The sequence below is a fragment of the Aethalodelphis obliquidens genome, unplaced genomic scaffold (assembly GCF_003676395.1).
Source record: "Aethalodelphis obliquidens isolate GAN/ISIS:26980383/991018 unplaced genomic scaffold, ASM367639v1 scaffold17, whole genome shotgun sequence".
Lineage (NCBI taxonomy): Eukaryota > Metazoa > Chordata > Mammalia > Artiodactyla > Delphinidae > Aethalodelphis > Aethalodelphis obliquidens.
In genome coordinates this window covers 29111467-29132479 of record NW_020837961.1, presented here as the reverse complement: position 1 = coordinate 29132479, position 21013 = coordinate 29111467, and the positions used below count along the sequence as shown (strand labels likewise).

Genomic DNA, 21013 nt, shown 5'->3' with positions numbered 1-21013 from the left:
ATTTTAAAGTGTACACTTCCGTGGCATTAAGTACATTCACTTTTACATGCACAGCCACTGTCAGCGTCCATCTCCAGAACTCTTTTCATCTTACTGTACTGGAACTCAATACCCATTCCTTCCTACCACTGGCAACCACTGTTGTACTTTCTGTCTTGATGAATTTGACTACTCTAGGCATCGCATATTAGTAGAATCATACAGTATTTGTCCTTCAGTGTCTGGCTTTTTTTCACTCAGCATAATATCTTTAGGGTTCATGCATGTTGTAGCACATGTTAGAATTTTCTTCCTTTTAAAGGCTGAGTAATATTCCATCATATGTATGTACCGCATTTTACTTATCGTTTCACCCATTGATGGACACTGAGTTGCTTCCACCTTTTGGTCTGCTAGTCCCTGCTTTGGATTCTCTGGCTATAAACCCGGAAGTGGAATTGCTGGTCATATGACACATGTATGATTCATATGACATATGGATCATATTTTAATTTTTTTAATTAAATATGAAGAACTGCCATACTGCTTTCCTTAGTGGCTGCACAATTTTACATTCCCACCCACAGTTCACAAGGGTTTCAGTTTCTCCATATCCTTGCCAACATTAATTTTCTGTGTTTTTTTGATAGTAACCATCCTAATGAGTGTGAGGTAGTATTTCATTGTGGTTTTCATTTGGCATTTCTGTAATGATTAGTGATGTTTAGCCTCTTTTCTTGTGTTGTTAGCTATTTTATATCTTCTCTAGAGAAATAGCTATTCAGTAGTTTGCCCAGTTTTTAATTGAGTTATTTATTTTTTATTGTTGTTGAATTGTAGGAGTTTTTTATATATTTTGGATATTAACCCCTTATCAGGTATATGATTTACAAATACTTTCTCCCATGCTGTGGATTGCCTTTTTACTTTGTTGATTATGTCCTTTGATGCATAGAAGTTTTAAATTGTGATGTAGTTTAATTATTTTTTTTCTTTTGTTGACACCTGTGCTCTTGATGTCATATCCAAGAAATCATTGCCAAATCAGAGGTTATGAAGCTTTTCACCTATGTTTTCTTCTAAGACTTTTATATTTGTAGGTATTATATTTAGATCTTTAATCCATTTGAGTCAAGTTTTATACATGGTCTAAGATAAAGGTCCAACATCATTCTTTTTCGTGTGGTTATGCACTTTTCTGTACACCATGAGCTATGTTTTTAAAAGAATGAATGAATTGTGGGGAATTCCATGGCAGTTCAATGGTTAGGACTCCATGCTTTCACTGCCGAGGGCCCAAGTTCAATCTCTGGTCAGGGAACTAAGATCCCATAAGCCACACAGTGTGGCAAAAAGGGGGAAAATAAATAAATAAATAAAGAAAGAATGAATTGTGATAGGGTAAGGGTATGGGGCAAGAATGGAAGCAGATATATCAATGAAGATACTACTGAAATATTTCAGGCAAGAGGTGAAGGTGGCTTAGACTGATGTGATAGCAATGGTGATATATGATATATTTAAGAGTTAAAGTAGTAGAACTTGCCTTCATGATTTGGACTTGGAGGTGAGGGAAAGATAAATCGAGAATTAATCCTAGGGTTATACTTAAGGGGACTTAGGAGCTATTTATTGAAGTAGGAAAAAATGAGGTAGGGATAGGGGAAGAGTTTTTATTGACAGTGGGTAGGTAAAATCAAGAGTTCTGTTTTGGAAATGTTAAATTTGAAATGCCCATTGGGTATACAAGTGAAGATTTCAGTTCGACAGTTGACTATGTGGGTTGAAAGTACAGGGAACCAAGAGCAGGGTTAGAGAGATAGGAATCAGCAGCACGCAGGTGAGATTTGAAGGCTATAGGTTGGATGAAATAATTTAGATAGAGGAAAGGGCACAGAACTGAGCTCTGGGAAACTACAACATTTAGAGGTAGTACAAGAAGGAGGCAGTAGGAAAGGAGACAGTGAAGAAGCAGCTACTCAGGCGAAGAACCAGGAATGTGCTATATCGCATTGAAGAAGATAAGAGAAGAAAATGTTTTTAAGAACCTTAAGGTACTTAGAACAGTTACCTTGCTATTTGCATGTAGTCCTAACTTCCTATGTTATATTGTAAACTCCCTGTGGACAGTTCTGTGTATCTTTGTATTCCTCACATGTAGTACCCTAGAATTGCCTGACATAAGCAAACGTTCAAAGAGTTTATTTTCCATGCAAGCGCTGCTAGTCCCTGGGCAGTGATCAGGCACTGTTCTGTATCTGGAGATAATAAGGATAATTTACTCAAGGTTGGTGCAATCTGGAATAGAAAACAGACTTGTCAATATATAATTGAGATGGTGTCAAACAGAATGATACATTGTAATAAGTACTACAAAAGAGGCATATGTACCTTTTGTTTTTGCGTTCTGTGGAGGGAAAACATATGTAGGATCAGAAAAGGTTTTATGTAGTTAAATCTTGAGTTTTGCTTTGAAGGATTAATAAGATAAGCAAGATGGAATAAGAAATGATGTGTTTCCTGGCTGAGAGAATAGTAGGGACAGATGTAAAGTGGTATAAAAGTACAGGTATGTTTGAGAAAGCAGTCTTACCGTATAAAGGAGTAGCAAAATTTCTGGAGATCATGGGAAGGTAGTTAAAACTTTTAAAAAGTGTACAGTGATGATCAGATTTTCATTTCAGAAAAATGACCCTGATGAGGCATTGGCTGGAATAATGAGATTAATGGAAGGACATTTGATTGGAGGCCATTGTAAAAATTGAAGCCATGATGTTGAGTGCCTGAGGCACTGGAAAATGTTACAGAGAGAAACAGCTTTTAGAGTTATTGCAGAGGTAGAATGGACAGTACTTGGTCTATTGAAAGTGAAGAATGATGAGGAAGGAAGAGTCAAATATGACTGGTATTTCTAGCTTCAGTAACTAGGTAAATAGCAGTGATGTTAGCAGTCAGGGTAGAGGAGGAAAGAATGCATGATCTCTGAATAAGGGACTAGTTTCATAAATTATGTTACATTCCACCCTCAAAAGTTCTCTGTATGATAATGGTGTACCATTAAGTAAAATAAATAGCTTTGTATAGTATGGCTCCTTTATACATGTGTACATAAATATTTATATACACATATACATATTTACTATATATGCACATGTATACCACAGATACCATGTATGTTTTTATAAGTTTAGAAAAATGTAAGGACAGGAACATAAACTGTTAATGGTTGTGTGGATTATTCTGAAAAATGGATAGCAAAGGGGGTTGTGGCCTTTCCATTGTTGCTTCATTATTTAAATGTTGCATGATTTTTTTTTCCTACATCCTATGTTACCTTTATGCAAAGCACCAAAACAAAACAAAGCAAAACAAGACAGTATGATCTGTCTATCTAGATATCTGTACATTGTGTCCATCTTGAAAAAAATGGCAGGAAGGGGTGTTTTGGTTCTCTTCAAAATATAACACATTTTTTCCCCTCTTCATAACTTTTTGTTCATGCTGTTGTCCACAATGACATTTCCTCTTCTTTGTGCTTTTGCCCTCGATTTAAGGCTCATCTTTGTGCTCTAGCTCTCTGTTGGTGCTTTTTTTTGTTTTTGTTTTTTATCTTGAGGAGCTCATAGGGATCTTGGCTTCTACTGAATTATGATAGCACACGTATTCTTATGTCCTAATTGTATTTGTATTTCTTATATATAGGTACATAACAAATTCCCACAAACGTTGCTGCTTGAAACAACATACATTTTCTATCTTATAATTTCTTTGGGTCAGGCATCTGGGCACAGCTCAACTGAGAATTTTACAAGTCTGCAATAACGGTATTAGATAAGCTGTGTTCTTCTCTGGAGGTTGGAGTCCTCTTATAAGCTCACATGGTTGTTGGCAGAATTCAGTTCCTTTCACCTCTAGGACCGACGTCTCCATTTTCTTGCTGGCTGTCACTAGGATCTGATCTCAGCTCCTAGAGGCTCTCCTAGCCCCTTGTCACATGGCCCTCTCATGCCATGGCAGCTTACTTTTTCAAGGCTGGTGGGAGAATCTCTTGTCAGCCAAGGTAGAGCCTATATAATGTAACATATCACAGGAGTGTCTATCCCATCATCTTTGCCATATTCTACTTCCTAATACCAAGTCCAAGATTCTCCTCAGGTTAAACTCGTGGAATGGGGTCATACAAGACCTTGACTCATTGGAGGTCACCTTAGAGTGTATCCACCATAGCACATCTATTCGTATTTAAAGCTGGAGAGGACCTCAGAGTGTTCTCTTCCTCTCCAACTAAAATATAAGGAAAGTTCATCTCCAGTGCTTAGCATCTTTATAGCATAGTAGGTATTGAATAGATATTTGACAGTGATTCAAAAGGCAGAGGGAATCGTGCACAAAAATGTTAATAGATCAGAGTAAATACTCAGAAAACTTATTCAGTTATACTGTGTATGAAATGGTTAAGGCTTGATATTTTAGGACATGGTGAAATTGAGAGCATACATTAAATCTGGAAATATTACGGAGGAGATATTGGCAGTATTTGTTGATTGATTAGGGACCTGGAGGAAGGTGGTAGCGAAGAGGGAGGGACTAGAATAACTTTGAGGTTGTTTGTTTGGGGACTGAGAGGCTGGTGTGCCAGTGACTAATCAATTCAATTAATATTAGAGTGCTGTGAGGCAGTATATTGATGTTAAATTCACGATGTGGTTTTTGGTCTCTAGAGAGTAACTAAAGCACAGACCAATATTTCACATCTACACTATGAAAGCAGTTGCTTTCTCTATCTGTAGAGTCATAGGAAGTTATTCATTAGCAGGTTTTAAAATTGCACTAGGGATTGTTTTTATCTATAATGCCTGAATGTGTACTGTTTACCCTAATGATGTTACCCAAAAATCATAGATAGGACATTGCATTAACTTCTAAAGTGACTGGGAGACAGTTTGGGGTTAATGGAGAGGGTCTGACAGACCTGGAATCAAATTATAAGTAGTGTATATGAACTTAATAGAGATATGGAAAAAGTGGTAGAAGAGCAGGAAGCCTTTTTATTTTCCTTAGGGATTTTCTCTTTTCCTTTCTTTTAATTATTGCTTGTTGTAAAACTTAGAACAATAGGGAAATATGAGGAGGAGGACATATAGCCTAACTTTCTAGAGAAGGGGATGGAACGCTTTTTTTTGTAAAGGGCCAGATAGTAAGTATTTTAGACTTTGCAGGCCATATGGTCTCTGTCACTACTACTCAATTTTAGTATTATAATGTGATAACAGCCATAGATAATAGTTATTAAACAGATGGGCATGGCATGGCATGGAATGGCTTTGTTCCAATAAAACATTATTAACAAAAATGGTTGGCAGGCCAGATTGGCTCACATGCCATAATTCTAGTAATTCTGACCTTATTCTCAATGACTGGAAATTTGGTATATTCCCTTTCATATTTTTCCCAAACTCATATTGTACATAATATTCTTCAAAAATTTTTTCCACTTAATAATATATTGTGGAAAAACTTCTGTTGTTAATTCAGAAGAATCTATCTCATTATATGATTGTATATTTTGGTTCTTTCAGTTTTTCACTCTTATTAAGTGTTATAGGGAACTTCCTTGTACACACACACATCTTTCTGCACTTGTGAGAACATATTCATATGGCAAGTTACTAGGAGTGTAACGACTGCTTTGTATCAAAGCCTATGCATACTTAATTTATACATATTTTTAAAATTAATATTTATTGGAGTATCCAGTAGTTGATTTACAATGTTGTGTTACTTTCAAGTGTACAGCAAAGTGAATCAGTTATACATATACATATATCCACTCTTTTTTAGATTCTTTTCCCATATAGGTCATTACAGGGTATTGAGTAGAGATACTGCTCAATACTCTGCTACACAGTAGGTTCTTATTAGGTATCTATTTTATATATAGTAGTGTGTATATGTCAATCCCAATCTCCCCATTAATCCCTCCCCCCTCCTCTTGGTTTGTTTTCTACATCTGTGTTAATTTATATTTTTGAGAAAAATGTTGCTACAGGGACTTACCTGGTGGCACAGTGGTTAAGAATCCATCTGCCAATGCAGGGGACATGGGTTTGAGCCCTGGTCCGGGAAGATCCCACATGCCGCGGAGCAACTAAGGCCGTGCACCACAACTACTGAGCCTGTGCTCTAGAGCTTGCGAGCCACAACTGCTGAGCCCACGCACCACAACTGCTGAAGCCTGCACACCTAGACCCGTGCTCCACAGCAAGAGAAACCACTGCAATGAGAAGCCTGCACACCGCAACGAAGAGTAGCCCCAGCTCGCTGCAACTAGAGAAAGCCTGTGTGCAGCAACGAAGACCCAGTGCAGCCGTAAATGAATAAAGAAATAAATTTATTTATTTATTTTTAAAAAGTTGCTACAAAGAGATGCAAGAACCCCATGGAATGTCTGTAGACATGCCATTGTTGATGACTGTTGGGTCTAACTTTTATAGGTGGGCCTTATCTAATTGCAGTTTAGCTACTCTTGCTATTGACATAAAGAACATAATCGTAGCCCTGCCCATTCTATCTCTCCAGTTCCTTTAAAGAAGGGAGTTTAGAAGACTTTTACATAACATATTCCAGAAGACTCCCATTTCTATAAAATGAATCATTCTGTTGGTATTTATGGTAGGTGAATGGTATTATGGAAGCATTTACCAAGAATGGGTCAATCGTTTATATATTCAGGGTATTTTTTTGCAGTGTTTAAAAGTGTATAATCATTACTAGCGTTCAGTATGAATCATTATATGGAGAGGTCTGTAGTATCACCAAAGTTAATCACCTGTTAAACTGTTGACTTCTATTACCATAAATTAGTTAAAAAACATTTTTTTATAGAGAAGATTTTTTTAAATATTAATTTTATTAGCACTTATTTTTGGCTGCATTGGGTCTTCGTTGCTGCGTGCAGGCAAGCGGGGGCTACTCTTCGTTGGGGTGCGCCAGCTTCTCATTGCAGTGGCTTCTCTTGTTGCAGAGCATGGGCTCTAGGTGTGCGGCCTTCAGTAGTTGTGGCATGCAGGCTCTGTAGTTGTGGTACATGGGCTTAGCTGCTCCACGGCATGTGGGATCCTCCTGGACCAGGGCTCAAACCCGCATCCCCTGCATTTGCAGGTGGACTCCCAACCACTGCACCCGTCACCAGGGAGGCCCCCCAAAATATTTTTTTATACAAGGTGATTCATATGGTATATATTCTTTGGTGTGCCTTTGCTTAACACTGTTAGTGAAATTAACTTTCTTGTGCATAAAAGTAGTTGTTTCTTTTTAGTGTTTTATTATATGAATATTCCACCATTTAGAAAATTCATTTTATTCTTAATGGGCATTTGGGTAGTTGCTAGTGTTTGGCTGTTATAAATAAAGTTGCTGTAAACATTCTGTTAAGTATATTTTGTGATTGTGAGAGTCCTAGTAGTTTCATATCCTTGCCAAATTTTGATACTAGAGTCTTTTTTTTTTTTTAATATAGTGCTTCTGGTGGGGTGTAGTATATTTTTTATGGTTTTAATTTGTATCTCCCTGATGATTAGTAATCCTGAACACCTCAACACCTTTTCATGAACTTATTTGCCATTTGGAAATCTTTTGTGACGTGCTTATTTGTGTATTTGGTTGTTTTTATTTATTGTGATTATTGCCTTTTCTTTATTTCTAAGATTTTCTTATGTATTTCAGATATAATTTCCTTGTTGACTATAAGTATTCCAAATCTCCCTTACTAAAGTTTGGTTTTTAATTCTCTTAATGTTGGCTTTCATAAGCATAAATCGTTAATTTTATCAATTTTCTTCTTTATGGTATGTGTACTTTATATTTTGTTAAAGAAATCTTTATTTTAACCTAAGTCATGAAGATACTCTCTTATGTAATCTTCTTCTAGAAGTGTTTAGGTCTTGTCTATGATCCAATTAGAATTGATCTGTTTGTATGGTTTGAGATAGTAGTCAAGATTAATTTTGTCCATATGAACGTCAGTTGATTGATGCAGGACCAGTTTTTGAAATACTCCATCTTCCTCTTATTGCAGTAAATATGGAATCTGGGGAAAAATATAATATATATATTTGTATATTAAATATTTATATTAAAATATATTTCCATATTTATATATAACATTTATATAATTATTTATATATTAAATATATATATATTTGTTTCTGCACATTCTTTTCTGTTTCATTGGTCTGTTCATCTGTCTTTGTTCTAATACCACATTGTTTTAATTACTGTATCTTTATAATAAATCCTAATATTTGATAGTATAAGTCCTCTATTAGGATTATGATTATTATTCCTCCTCTTTTCCCTTCTTCAAGAGTGTCTCAGATATTCTTTGTTCTTTACATTTTCCTATAACTTGTAGAATAAAGTTGCCAAATTACACAGAAAGACCTGCTAAGATTGGGATTGGGATTCATTATGATGCCAAAAACTTGGCCTCTGTGCACTGGAACCGAATCGAATCTCAGTGACAGAATTTTGGGTGAAGTAGAAAAGAATAGCTTTATTGCTTTGCCAGGCAAAGGGGACACAGTGGGCTCCTGCCCTCGAAAACTGTGTGTCCCAATCTGGGCAGGGTCACTGAAAAGATCAGGGTTTGCACAGGTCCCTTTAATCTGGTCTCTGGTAATTTCTTGATGAGCTTCTCTGGTTTCTTTAATCTGGCCACTGGTGCTCTTCTCTGGAATGAAGAATGCCGACATCTTCCATTTGTTGGGGGTTTCAGTTCTATAAAGAGCACAAAAGATATTATTCTGTATATCACTTGAGACAGAATCAGGACCCTGCCCCAAAGCTGCACTCTTGTTTTTCGGCAGCTCCTCCCTCGTATCTGCATCCTCTCCCTTCCCTGATTAGCAACTGCTTGAATCTCCCCTTTGGAACTTAGGGAAGGCCATGGAGCCTGGAGTGTGTTCCCTACAAACAAGGAATGGGGACACAGGAAGGCTTCTGTACCCAGGAGCGCCAAAGGGTCCTGCTTGGTTTCACTATGAAACTTTACTATATCTGTTGGAAGATTTTTTTTTTTTTTTGGAAGATTTTTAATCACAGTTTCAATTTCATTACTTGTGATTGGTCTGTTCATATTTTTCTGTTTCTTCCTGGTTCAGTGTTGGAAGGTTATACCTTTCTAAGAATTTGTCCATTTCTTCCAGGTTGTCCATTTTATTGGTATATAGTTGCTTGTAATAGTCTCTTATGATGCTTTGTATTTCTACGGTGTCTGTTGTAACTTCTTTTTTTTCATTTCTAATTTTATTGATTTGAGTCCTCCACTTTTTTTTTTTTTTTTTGCGGTACGCGGGCCTCTCACTGTTGTGGCCTCTCCCGTTGCGGAGCACAGGCTCCGGACGCACAGGCCCAGCGGCCATGGCTCACGGGCCCAGCCGCTCCACGGCATGTGGAATCCTCCCAGACCTGGGCACGAACCCGTGTCCCCTGCATCAGCAGGCGGACTCTCAACCAGTGCACTACCAGGGAAGCCCATCAGCCAGTATTTTTTGATAGTAAATACTAGAGTACCACAGAGTCTGCAGTTGGTCGAAATTACAGATGTGGAGGAACCTTGGATATGGAAGGCTGACTATAAATTATATGTGTATTAACCTCCATGTTTTTCAAGGGTTAGCTGTATAGTGTAGACTGCTCTTCTTGCCTCTGCTGTCTGCCCTTTGATGGATGAGGCTATCGAAACTTTACTATCTTGATTTACTATCTTGATTTTCTGTGAGTTGGCTTCTGTTTGGTTTTCATTCACTTGGTGTTGTCTCTTATTTTACCTGTTCACTGGTGATTTTTTAAAAAATATTTTATTGGAGTATAGTTGATTTACAATGTTGTGTTAGTTCCTGCTGTACAGCAAAGTGAATCAGTTATACATATACATATAGCCACTCTTTTTTAGATTCTTTTCCCATGTAGGTCATTACAGAGTATTGAGCAGAGTTCCCTGTACTATACAGTAGGTACTTATTAGTTATTCATTTTATTATATAGCAGCATGTATATGTCACATTCATTTGTGATTAAATGTTGGACATTGTATTTAATAATGCAGGAAATTGTATTTAACAGTCTCTAGATGATGATATCTTCCTGTAGAGAGGATTTCCTTTTGAGTTTTGATTAACAGTTAAATTAGGTGCCAATTATGTTAATTTAAGACTGAGCTGAATCAAAGGTGGAATTTTAAAAATCTTTGTGAGAGTTGCCTTATTTACAGTTTGCCTACTCCTATCTTGCAGCCCTTCTAGGTCTTCTTAAAGCCCAGGGTTTTACAATGAGTCTACAGCACTGTTCTTTATGTTTTGTTTTTTTTTTTTCTTCTCACCATATGATATTCTGAAAATTTTGTTTAGTTATTTGGCTGCCAGTTAATCTACGTGCAAATTCCATAATGTTGTTTGAGGGTCTGTTTTCATGTTTTTGAGAACTGTTGTGTGTTTCCTGGGGTATAGTTGGACTCCTTTTGTAAGCCTTGGTAAACTACTAGGATTCCTCTACCTTGACAGGTTATAAAATTCAATTTTTGTCTCCCAGCTCTATAAGACTTATAACAGCTCTGTTTAGCTTCTCTATTCCCGCCTGTGAGTAGCAAATGTGTCAATGGGAAAGGTCATGCTGAACATCTTCTCTAGGATCCTGGCTGTTTAAATCTTGGCTACCTTGGAAACTCTCCAATACCTTAAAAAAGATTAAAAGATAAATTTAATCTAGCCTTTTCAGTTGCTTTTCTTGGATAGTTAGTTTGATAAAAGCGAATCTGCTGTTGCCAGAAGGATAACTTTTTGCTGTTGTGTTCTTCAATTATTTAGTGTAAAATAATGGTCCTTCATTTGGTATGATGTCAGAAAAGGAGAGTAAATGTTCTTTGCTCTCCCAAGTAATAAAATACACCACCTTTGAGCAATGAATAATCATATATGTCGTGTGTATACATATATTTATTTGATGATGTTTATCTCTTTATAGGTTGCTTAGCCAAACCATGAAGGATCACCTAGTAAGAGTAGCGAATGAAGCTGAATTTATCCTGAGCAGGCAGCGAGCAGAGGATGTTCACAGACATGCGGAATTTGAGGTAGGTTAAACCTAGGAGTGGTGTGAGGAAGGTACCATTTTAAAATGTTAGTCATGGGAAACTGTGTAAGTAAAATGGCAGCATGGTCTTAGCAAACATGTATTATCAAAAAATTAAAAATAAATTTGTGAGAGAATCATGGGGATTCTAGGTAGATAGTGCAAGACTCTGTAGCCTTGGCTTTGATAGTTTTCCAATAAAGTAAATAGTGAAGGATTTTTGCCCTCTCTAGGCATGACAGAACAATTAATTGGAAATGAAAACCCCTATGGTAGATGAGATCCTTTAGGTTTCTAGAGAGAAGCTGAACAAGCGGCATGAAGTTTCTTTAACCTTGAGGTGGTAGCTGAGGAAATGAGGGAGAATACAGCTTTCTTCTTGGATCCTCACAGGGGCGACCAAGTGAAAGACCCATCCTGGGCCAGTGCTTGTCTCAGCAGTTGCTTCTGAACATGTGTAACAAACGTGAATTCATAGAGGAAATTAATGGTGTTATAGCTGTATAAATTACAAAAATTCACACTTAAGGTGAACTAGAAGCATTTGACAGGAACTTTTGTTAAAAATTTGGAAAAAAAATTAAAAAGCACCATCTGGGTTCTTTCTAATATATTAAGAGTGGATAATTCACATGTTGCTGATATTTCTCTGGTACATTAAAAATGATGAAAACTTCTCCCAGTTCATCTTATACACCCTTCATAGTATGAAAAAAGATACTGGAAAAATAAAACTGTAGAAGACAAATTTCAGTTAACAATATAGGCACAAAATTCTAACTAAAACTTTAACCAACATAATCCAACAATGTAATGAAAGAACTATACAATTGACTCTTGAACAACAGAGGTTTGAACTGGGGGGTCCACTTATCAGCCAGTATTTTTTATTTTTATTTTTTTTACGGTACGGGGGCCTCTCACTGTTGTGGCCTCTCCCATTGCGGAGCACAGGCTCTGGACGCGCAGGCTTAGCGGCCGTGGCTCACGGGCCCAGCCGCTCCGCGGCACGTGGGATCTTCCTGGACCGGTGCACAAAGCCGCGTCCCCTGCATCGGCAGGCAGACTCTCAACACTGCACCACCAGGGAAGCCCATCAGCCAGTATGTTTTGATAGTAAATACTAGAGTACCACAGAGTCTGCGGTTGGTCGAAATTACAGATGTGGAGGAACCTTGGATATGGAAGGCTGACTATAAATTATATGTGTACTAACCTCCATGTTTTTCAAGGGTTAGCTGCTTATAATTTATTTATGGATGCTAAAGATGATTTGATATTAAGATATCTACCTATAAAATAAATTATATCACCAAATTAAAAATGGGAAAATCATGCGAATATATCAATAAATGTAGAAAAATGCAAAGTACAAATTTTAGTATCCAGCTCTAATGAAACTGAGAAAAAATCATGTATATCAGAAAACAATCTAAATATGATAATGACTATTTACTATTATTTAAAATGTTTCAAGCCGTTTCTATTAAAATCAGGAAAAAAGAGTGATTGATATCTTCTATTAACATTAACAAAATTTTTTAATGTTTTTGCAAGTGCAAGATATTGTTAATATAATTGGTAGATAAAGAAGATGTAATATTACTTTCAGATTGCTCATGCTATGATCTAGGAAAATCTAAGAGATTCTTGAATATTTTTCTACCAGAATTAATAGGGACTTTAGTAAGATTATTGGATATAAGATAAATATTCAGACAAATTAATAGATTATCTTTTGAGTAGCAAGCAGTAGCCAGCTAAGAATGGATATCAGAAATGTATACAGTTAGGACAAAAGTACTATTTTGGGTTGAATTCTCTAGGAAATGTACAGACACTGTTTGTAACAAAAGTATAAAATCTCATTAATACAATACAAAATATAAACTGCTGGAGAATCATTCCATGCTGGGTAGTGTAACTTGCTCTGTGTGTGTAAGAGAGAGAGACAGAAACAGAGACATAGAATTCTTCTTTTATTTTGAAATAATTTGAGACTTACAGGAGAGTAATGAGTAGTACAAGAACTACTCTTCAACACTCTCCTAGATTCTGTAGTTGTTAAAAGTTTAACACATTTGCTTCTCTCCTGTTCTTCTTTGTTTTTCTGAATTTGAGAGTAAGTTGAAGCCATGATACCCTTTTACCCCTAATTACTTAAGTGAGAATTTCCTATGCCCATTCTCTGTTTTAATCTTGTACAGTTATCAAATCAGAAAATTTTCACTGGTGCAATGCTATTATTTAAATATAGACCTTATTCATATTTTTCCAAATGTCTTCATAATGTTCTTTATAGTCAAAAAGAGAAAATATTACTGCCCCCAAAGATGTCAGTTTTTCTCAAATTAATATGTAAATTCAATACAGTAAAATTAGCATATCATTCCATTAGAATAACAGTGGAGTATTTGAAATTTAAATATACCTTTAAAAATATCTAAATATCAAAATCTTCCACAAAATATATTTGGATCTGCAAATATCCAGTTAATGCGGGAAAAGAAATGCATTAGTTTAGCCCTAAGATTTATGAAATAAAAATATTGGGAATGTACTTGATTTCCCAGATAAACAATACTAATTAAAACAATACTATAAAGACAATATATATAAAAAATCTTCCAGATAGAGTAACGATATAGGATGAAAGATGACATAGTAAGTATTTTAGAAACAGATTTGGAAAACTGTAAAAGTGGCACTGAGGCATATGGGAGAATTTTGAAACCAAGACAGGCCACTTAGAAAGTATAAAAAGTAAACGTCTGTTACTACATATAATATTAAGCTGAGGAAACATACCATCAACAACATGGAAAGACATAATGGAACATGGAAAGACTGATAAATTAATATGTTTACTATATTAATATTTCTCATGAAATAAGTGAAAAATTGACCCAACAGGCAAATATTCAGAGGACAGGAATAGGGATTTCACAGAAGCATATAAGTTACCAGTAGCATTTAGAATGGTACTCAAATGATTGAATATTTACACAAATATTTAGGGAAATGTAAATTAGAGAAATTATGATATAACTTCTCTGTTCTCAGGTTGAGAGAAGGAAAGAATGATAGCTAGTACTGTTGAAAGAGATAGGGGAGATGAGATGGGCAATGGTATTGTCTTATATTTTTAGTGGAAATGTACGTTTTTGTGTTATGGGAAGGCAATATGTTCATATGTATTTTAATAATAATTATATAGTCATGTGCACACACACCCATTTACTCAATAACCCTATTCTGTGAATATATCTTTAAGAAAAAGTAATAGTATATAAGCATAGATATGTAAACCTGCTTATTGCAGTGTTGTATGTAAATTTAATAAAATAAAAACAACAATGGAAAAACAAGAAAATGTTTCTTTAACAAAAGAACCATCATTTTCTCAATGAACAGGATGTTAATAAATTATCAAAAAATGAAGAGCTTGATTTTTTTTAATAAGAGCTTTATTCATATATTTGTTTTTTAAATTGCATACTTTAATCCACAATCTGCTATGAAAGTTGAAGATATTAGTCCTCTCATAATTCTTTTTCATTTTTGTCTCTTCAACTTCTAATTTTTAAAGTTATATTTTATTTTTCATATTGTCTAAATATGTAACACTCATTTATTTTAACCACAATTCTGATAGTACTTGAGTGTTTGTAATATATTTAAGTGAATTCATTACCCCATCCCCTCTTTTATTAGTCATAATAATTTCTTAATTTCCCCCAGGTTCTTTCTTTGGACTCAATTCTTTTTTTTTTTTTTTTTCCCCAAAAAGAAAAGTAGGAGAAACATTTATTTTACCATTTATTATGCTCTGTTTAAATTTGACTGAAAAAAATATACATATAGAAATGTGTACATATCAGTGTGCAGTTCAATGAATTTTCACAAACTGACCACACCTGGGTAATCAGTCCTCAGATTAAGAAATAAAATATTACCAGCAATTTAGAGCCCCCTTCTAGTCTATAACCTTTTAAGGACCACTACTATCCTGTCTTCCAACACCATAAATGAATTTGTATTTTATATAAATGTAATAATACAATATATATTCTTTTGTGCCATCATTTTTTCACTCAGCATTGAGTTTTATGTTATTATGTTACGCTATTAGATTGTTCCCGCTTATTCCTATAGAATTCCACTGTGTGAATATTGACTCAATTCTTAATTGGCTAGGTTTCGTCTCCTCCCCTCCCCCCAACAAAGGGTTCATGTGTGCTGTAAATTTAAAATTCTTTCATGTTTAAGAATATTTGCCAGCTGTCATTATATCTGAATGACATCCTGATGGATTGAATATTCTTGGCTAACCCTTGCTTTCCTTTAGAACTTTATAGACATTGCTTCATTGTATTTTGGCTTTGAACGTTGCTTTCAGAGAAGTTTGAGGCCAGCCTGATATTTTCCCTTAGTTGATAATTTGTTTGTTTTCTGTCTGAGATTTATTTGTCCATGGAGTTGATTTCTTAACAGGAATATGACTTAATATTGAGCATTATTTATCAAAAGTTCCTGGAACATAGTTTTTTTGTTATAATCTGCAAATTCAGATTTTTCCTTCAGTTCTTAGTAATTTCTATAAATTAAAATGTGAAATATCTTTTGCATTTTATTTTCTTTTTCTTAGTGACACATAAATCTATGTTAGATATGTCTGTCTTTCATATCTATTAGTTATTTCTTAATTGCTTTACTTTCTTTGATCTCCAGTCATGAGTAAAGTTTTTAATGTTTTATTTTCTCTGTCTGTGGTTTGCCTGTAATGATTGTTTTGTTCTTCATTTTGTTTATTTAGATCTTCAGCCTCTCTACCTTTTTCTCTTATCTTGACTTTTATTTTTTTGGGGTTTTTTTGAGTTATAGTTTTATGTTGTTTTTTAGAAGAAAATAATCATGAGGAATTTCATTTTTTTGTTATATATTCTTTGTCTTTTGTATAGAATCTTCCAGTTTTATTTAAATATTTTATTTGTTTTTTATTTATTCATTGATTGGCAATTTATGTTTGCATAACTACTGTTTGGCTTAGACAGACAGAATATCTTGGTGACTCCTTCCCTTCTCACTGTCTCTAAAGCTAAAGCTAATTTTTTCTGTCACTGAGCTACACTTTGATGTTTGAAATTTGATTTTTGCCCAGTTTTGTTTGCCTATCATGAAAAGAGGGAGAGAGATCTTCGACCTAGGTGAGGAGGCCTTCGTAGCACACCTAAGTCTTGCTTTCTTTTTACAAGATTTCGTTAAGTATTTTCTACCAAGTTCATTCCATCTTATTAGAAACAATGGACAATTCTCATCAGGGAAAAATGTGCTTAGGCTGTGAATCATTATCTGTCATTTCAGAGAGTACTCTGGAGGCTACTGCCCTGGGAAGTCAGCCCTATTTTTCACTTCCTTGTTTCACCAATTTTTGCACTGTAGATTTTTCTAGCATCTTCAATAAGAGGAAACAAGAGAGAACAGTAGTTATTTGGTTTGTGTCTCTCCATATATGAAGGCATTAAGAAAAATTATCAGAATGTTGTTAGTTTACCAACATTGCTTTGGGGACATGGTTAGGAACTGAGCTTACTGCAACCTTAGTTCTAATACCAGTATGTTTAATTTCCCCAAGGTAACAAGTTTTTTAATGTTTGGTAGTTTATGTTATGTTTCTTTTATTTTATTTATTTTTGTTAGGGTTTTATTGGTTGTTGTTCAATATTTTTGTTTTTGCTAATTTGTTTAGGATTTGAAGGAAGAAAAAACTTTTAAAATTGCCATTTCAGCCTAATATCCTAACCTGGAACGTATTCCTTACTGTCCGTTCTAATTGGTTATGGAGAAGTTCCTTTGTAACTCTGGGTTGAGATTGCAGTTCATTCTTTTAAGTTTTAGTGATCATGGTGCTGGTGATATATGTGTTCTTATATGAATGAATTGAGAGAATGAGGAATTGAAAAGAGGAAAAATACTTCTAAAACAGTGTGCAGTACAAGAAATTAAATTGATCTGACCCAAATGGTACATACATTTGCAATTTAGATAAGGGATAATAGTGACAATTGTAGCTTATATTTCATGAGTCCTTATGTTGGCTCAGAAACTGTCATGGGTGCTTTATAAGTTTTAACTAATTTAATTCTTACAATAAACCTCTGAACTAGTACTGTTATTATCTCTCATTTTATAAATGAGAAAACGGCATAAAGAGGAAATAACACAGAATTAACAACTGGAATCCAGATCTAGGCAGTTTATCTCTTAATCACTAATCTGTGTATTTGTTTCACATTTTATTAGATTTCCATAGAATGTGTGAATAGGATTTAATCCTGGCATATACAACAGCTGTATTCTAAGCTAATTTAAATTTACACTTTCTACTACAGTTTTTCATTTTAATCTTTATAATCTTGCTATGAGATTTATAATATTTATAGTAATATTCTAAAGCATGATTATAAAATATCTAAATAGAAACAAATATTTACAAACTGATTTTATTGTTACTTGAATTTTTAGTGGAGAAAATGTATTTGTTTCACATGAGAGTCAACTTTAAGAGAGCAAACATATTTTTAATATTTTCATAGAAATAGAATTCCATTTATTTTTACCACAGAACCCCAATTGATTGAGGCATGTTCATGTTTAATATATTTCTAACTACATTGGTCTTAAATCTTAAATAATACTCTACAAGATGAAACATATTTTTTCCTAGACAGCTTACATTCTAAAGGTTATCGATAGTATTCAGCCTTGAATTCATGTTGTGCATTCTTAAATAATATATTTGAACTTTTGCTACTGCTAATTACTTCCTCCTGCAAAAAAGAGATGTCATGTATTTAATATACCATTTGTGGTTGTAAAGTAGCTGACTTGTTTCATTTATTATCAAGGGATTGATGACAGTGTAGATCTGAAATGCACATCTCTTTAGTTCATTACATGATTATCACTGGAGTGGGATATCCTTGACATCTTCTGCTTTTGATTTATGTAGATGGTCCTTGAATGTCATGACATCATTGATTGGGTGCACATCTTAACTTTATTATTTAATCCTACAGCTGTAAACAGAATGTTTATTAAAAAACTATGTTGTACAAAACACTATACCCTGTCTTGTAAGTGTAGTGTATGTGTGGGTGTACACAATTCATGACAATCTTTTGTTAAAAAGTTGTCTATCAAAGTTTAGTTTATTTAAACTGATGTGTTATATCTGTAAAACATGTGATCAGGATTATCATTTAATAGCTTTCTTTTTAGGAATCTGTGTAAGTTAAAGTCCATTTCAGTAAGAATGTCTTAATGCGCTTTTGTCTGATGTTGCTTTGAATTTTATCTATTATAGAGTAGAACTCAATTCTTATTAGCTTCAATGGAATGGTAAAGTAGGTGGCAGGTCAGCTTAGTTGAAGTAATAAAAACAGTCTTTTTTATGAAATAAAAGGGCATAAAAGCTCTTGATCAATTATTAATATAGCAATCTATAGATTTTTCTTTTAGTTGAAGGATTTCAAATATTTTTTCATATTAGCAAACAAAATATTTTTCAATAAAGTAGTGAATTTTTTTTGCCATTTAAGTACCTTTGCATTTTTTTAATACATTTTATTTGTTTATTTTTGGCTGCTTTGGGTCTTCGTTGCTGCACGTGGGCTTTCTCTAGTTGCGGCAGGCGGTGGCTACTCTTTGTTGCGGTGTACGGGCTTCTCATTGCAGTGGTTTCTCTTATTGCAGAACACGGGATCTAGGCACGTGGGCTTCAGTAGTTGTGGCTCATGGGCTCTAGAGTGCAGGCTCAGTAGTTGTGGCGCATGGGATTATTTGCTCTGTGGCATGTGGGATCTTCCCGGACCAGGGATTGAACCCATATCCCCTGCATTGGCAGGCGGATTCTTAACCACTGTGCACCAGGGAAGTCCCACTTTTGCATTTTTTAATATTAGTGAACACTTCTATGACAGCACTTATTTATGTAGGCTGTTAACAAGCAAAAAAAATTCTTTATATCAACTCTTTTATGTAAATATTGTTATTATCATTATCTTGGTTTTACAGGTAAGGAAATGTGAAGTACAGAGAGGTTAAATGATTTGTTCTAGGTCTTATAGCTAATATATGGTGAAGCTAGGATTCAAGCCCAAGTCAAGTAGTCTGATACAAAGTTAGGACCAACTAACTTTTTTTTTTTACATCTTTATTGGAGTATAATTGCTTTACAATATTGTGTTAGTTTCTGCTGTACAACAAAGTGAATCAGCTATATGTATACATATATCCCCATATCCCCTCCATCTTGAGCCTCCCTCCCACCCTCCCTATCCCACCTCTCTAGGTCATCACAAAACATTGAGTTGATCTCCCTGTGTTATGCAGCAGCTTCCCACTAGCTATTCATTTTACATTTGGAAGTGTATATATGTCAGTTCTACTCCCTCCCTCACTTCGCCCCAGCATCCCCTCCCTGCTCTGTGTCCTCAAGTACCTTCTCTATGTCTGCGTCTTTATTCCTGCCCTGCCGCTAGGTTCATGAGTACCGTTTTTATAGATTCCCTATATATGCGTTAGCATACGGTATTTGTTTTTCTCTTTCTGACTTACTTCACTCTGTATGACAATCTAAGTCCATCCACCTCATTACAAATAACTCAATTTTGTTCCTTTTTATGGCTGACCATTGTGTATATGTGCCACATCTTCTTTATCCATTCATGGGTCGATGGACATTTAGGTTGCTTCCATGTCCTGGCTATTGTAAATAGTGCTGAAATGAACATTGTGGTACATGTACCTTTTTGTTTTTTGTGTGTGTTTTGTTTTGTTTGTTTTGTTTTTTTTCCGGTACGTGGGCCTCTCACTGTTGTGGCCTCTCCCGTTGCGGAGCACAGGCTCCGGACGCGCAGGCTCAGCGGCCATGGCTCACGGGCCCAGCCGCTGCGCGGCATGTGGGAACTTCCCGGACTGGGGCACGACCCTGTGTCTCCTGCATCGGCAAGCGGACTCTCAACCACTGCACCACCAGGGAAGCCCACATGTACCTTTTTGAATTATGTTTTTCTCAGGGTATATGCCCAGTAGTGGGATTGCTGGGTCGTATGGTAGCTCTATTTTTAGGTTTTTAAGGAATCTCCATACTGTTCTCCATAGTGGCTGTATCAATTTACATTCCCATCAGCAGTACAGGAGTGTTCCCTTTTCTCCACACCCTCTCCAGCATTTATTGTTTATAGATTTTTTTGATGATGGCCATTCTGACCGGTGTCAGGTGATAACCTCATTGTGGTTTTGATTTGCATCTCTCTAATGATTCATGATGTTGAGCATCTTTTCCTGTGTTTGTTAGCAGTCTGTACATCTTCTTTGGAGAAGTGTCTATTTAGGTCTTCCGCCCAATTCTGGATTAGGTTGTTTGTTTTTTTGATATTGAGCTGCTTGTATATTTTGGAGATTAATCCCTTATCAGTTGCTTCATTTGCAAATATTTTCTCCCATTCTGAGGGTTGTCTTTTTCTCTTGTTTATGGTTTCCTTTGTTGTGCAAAAGCTTTTAAGTTTCATTCGGTCCCATTTGTTTGTTTTTATTTCCATTTCTCTAGGAGGTGGGTCAAAAAGGATCTTGCTGTGATTTATGTCATAGAGTGCTCTGCCTATGTTTTCCTCTAAGAATTTTATAGTGTCTGGCCTTACATTTAGGTCTTTAATCAATTGTGAGTTTATTTTTCTGTATGGTGTTAGGAAGTTTTCTAATTTCATTCTTTTACATGTAGCTGTCTAGTTTTCCCAGCACCACGTATTGAAGAGGCTGTCTTTTCTCCATTGTATATTCTTGCCTCCTTTGTCAAAGATAAGGTGACCACATGTGTGTGGGTTTATCTCTGGGCTTTCTA

General features: G+C 35.3%; 1 protein-coding gene across 3 annotated transcripts in view; it reads left to right on the top strand.

Moving 5' to 3' along the window:
* The window catches only part of LRBA (LPS responsive beige-like anchor protein), a 736343-nt gene that overhangs the window by 260639 nt on the left and 454691 nt on the right, over positions 1–21013 (top strand). For all 3 annotated transcript variants that reach the window (XM_027117137.1, XM_027117135.1, XM_027117138.1), the window contains exon 36: positions 11002–11110. In XM_027117137.1, coding sequence (XP_026972938.1) covers positions 11002–11110 — 109 coding nt within the window. The remainder of the gene's footprint in view (positions 1–11001; positions 11111–21013) is intronic.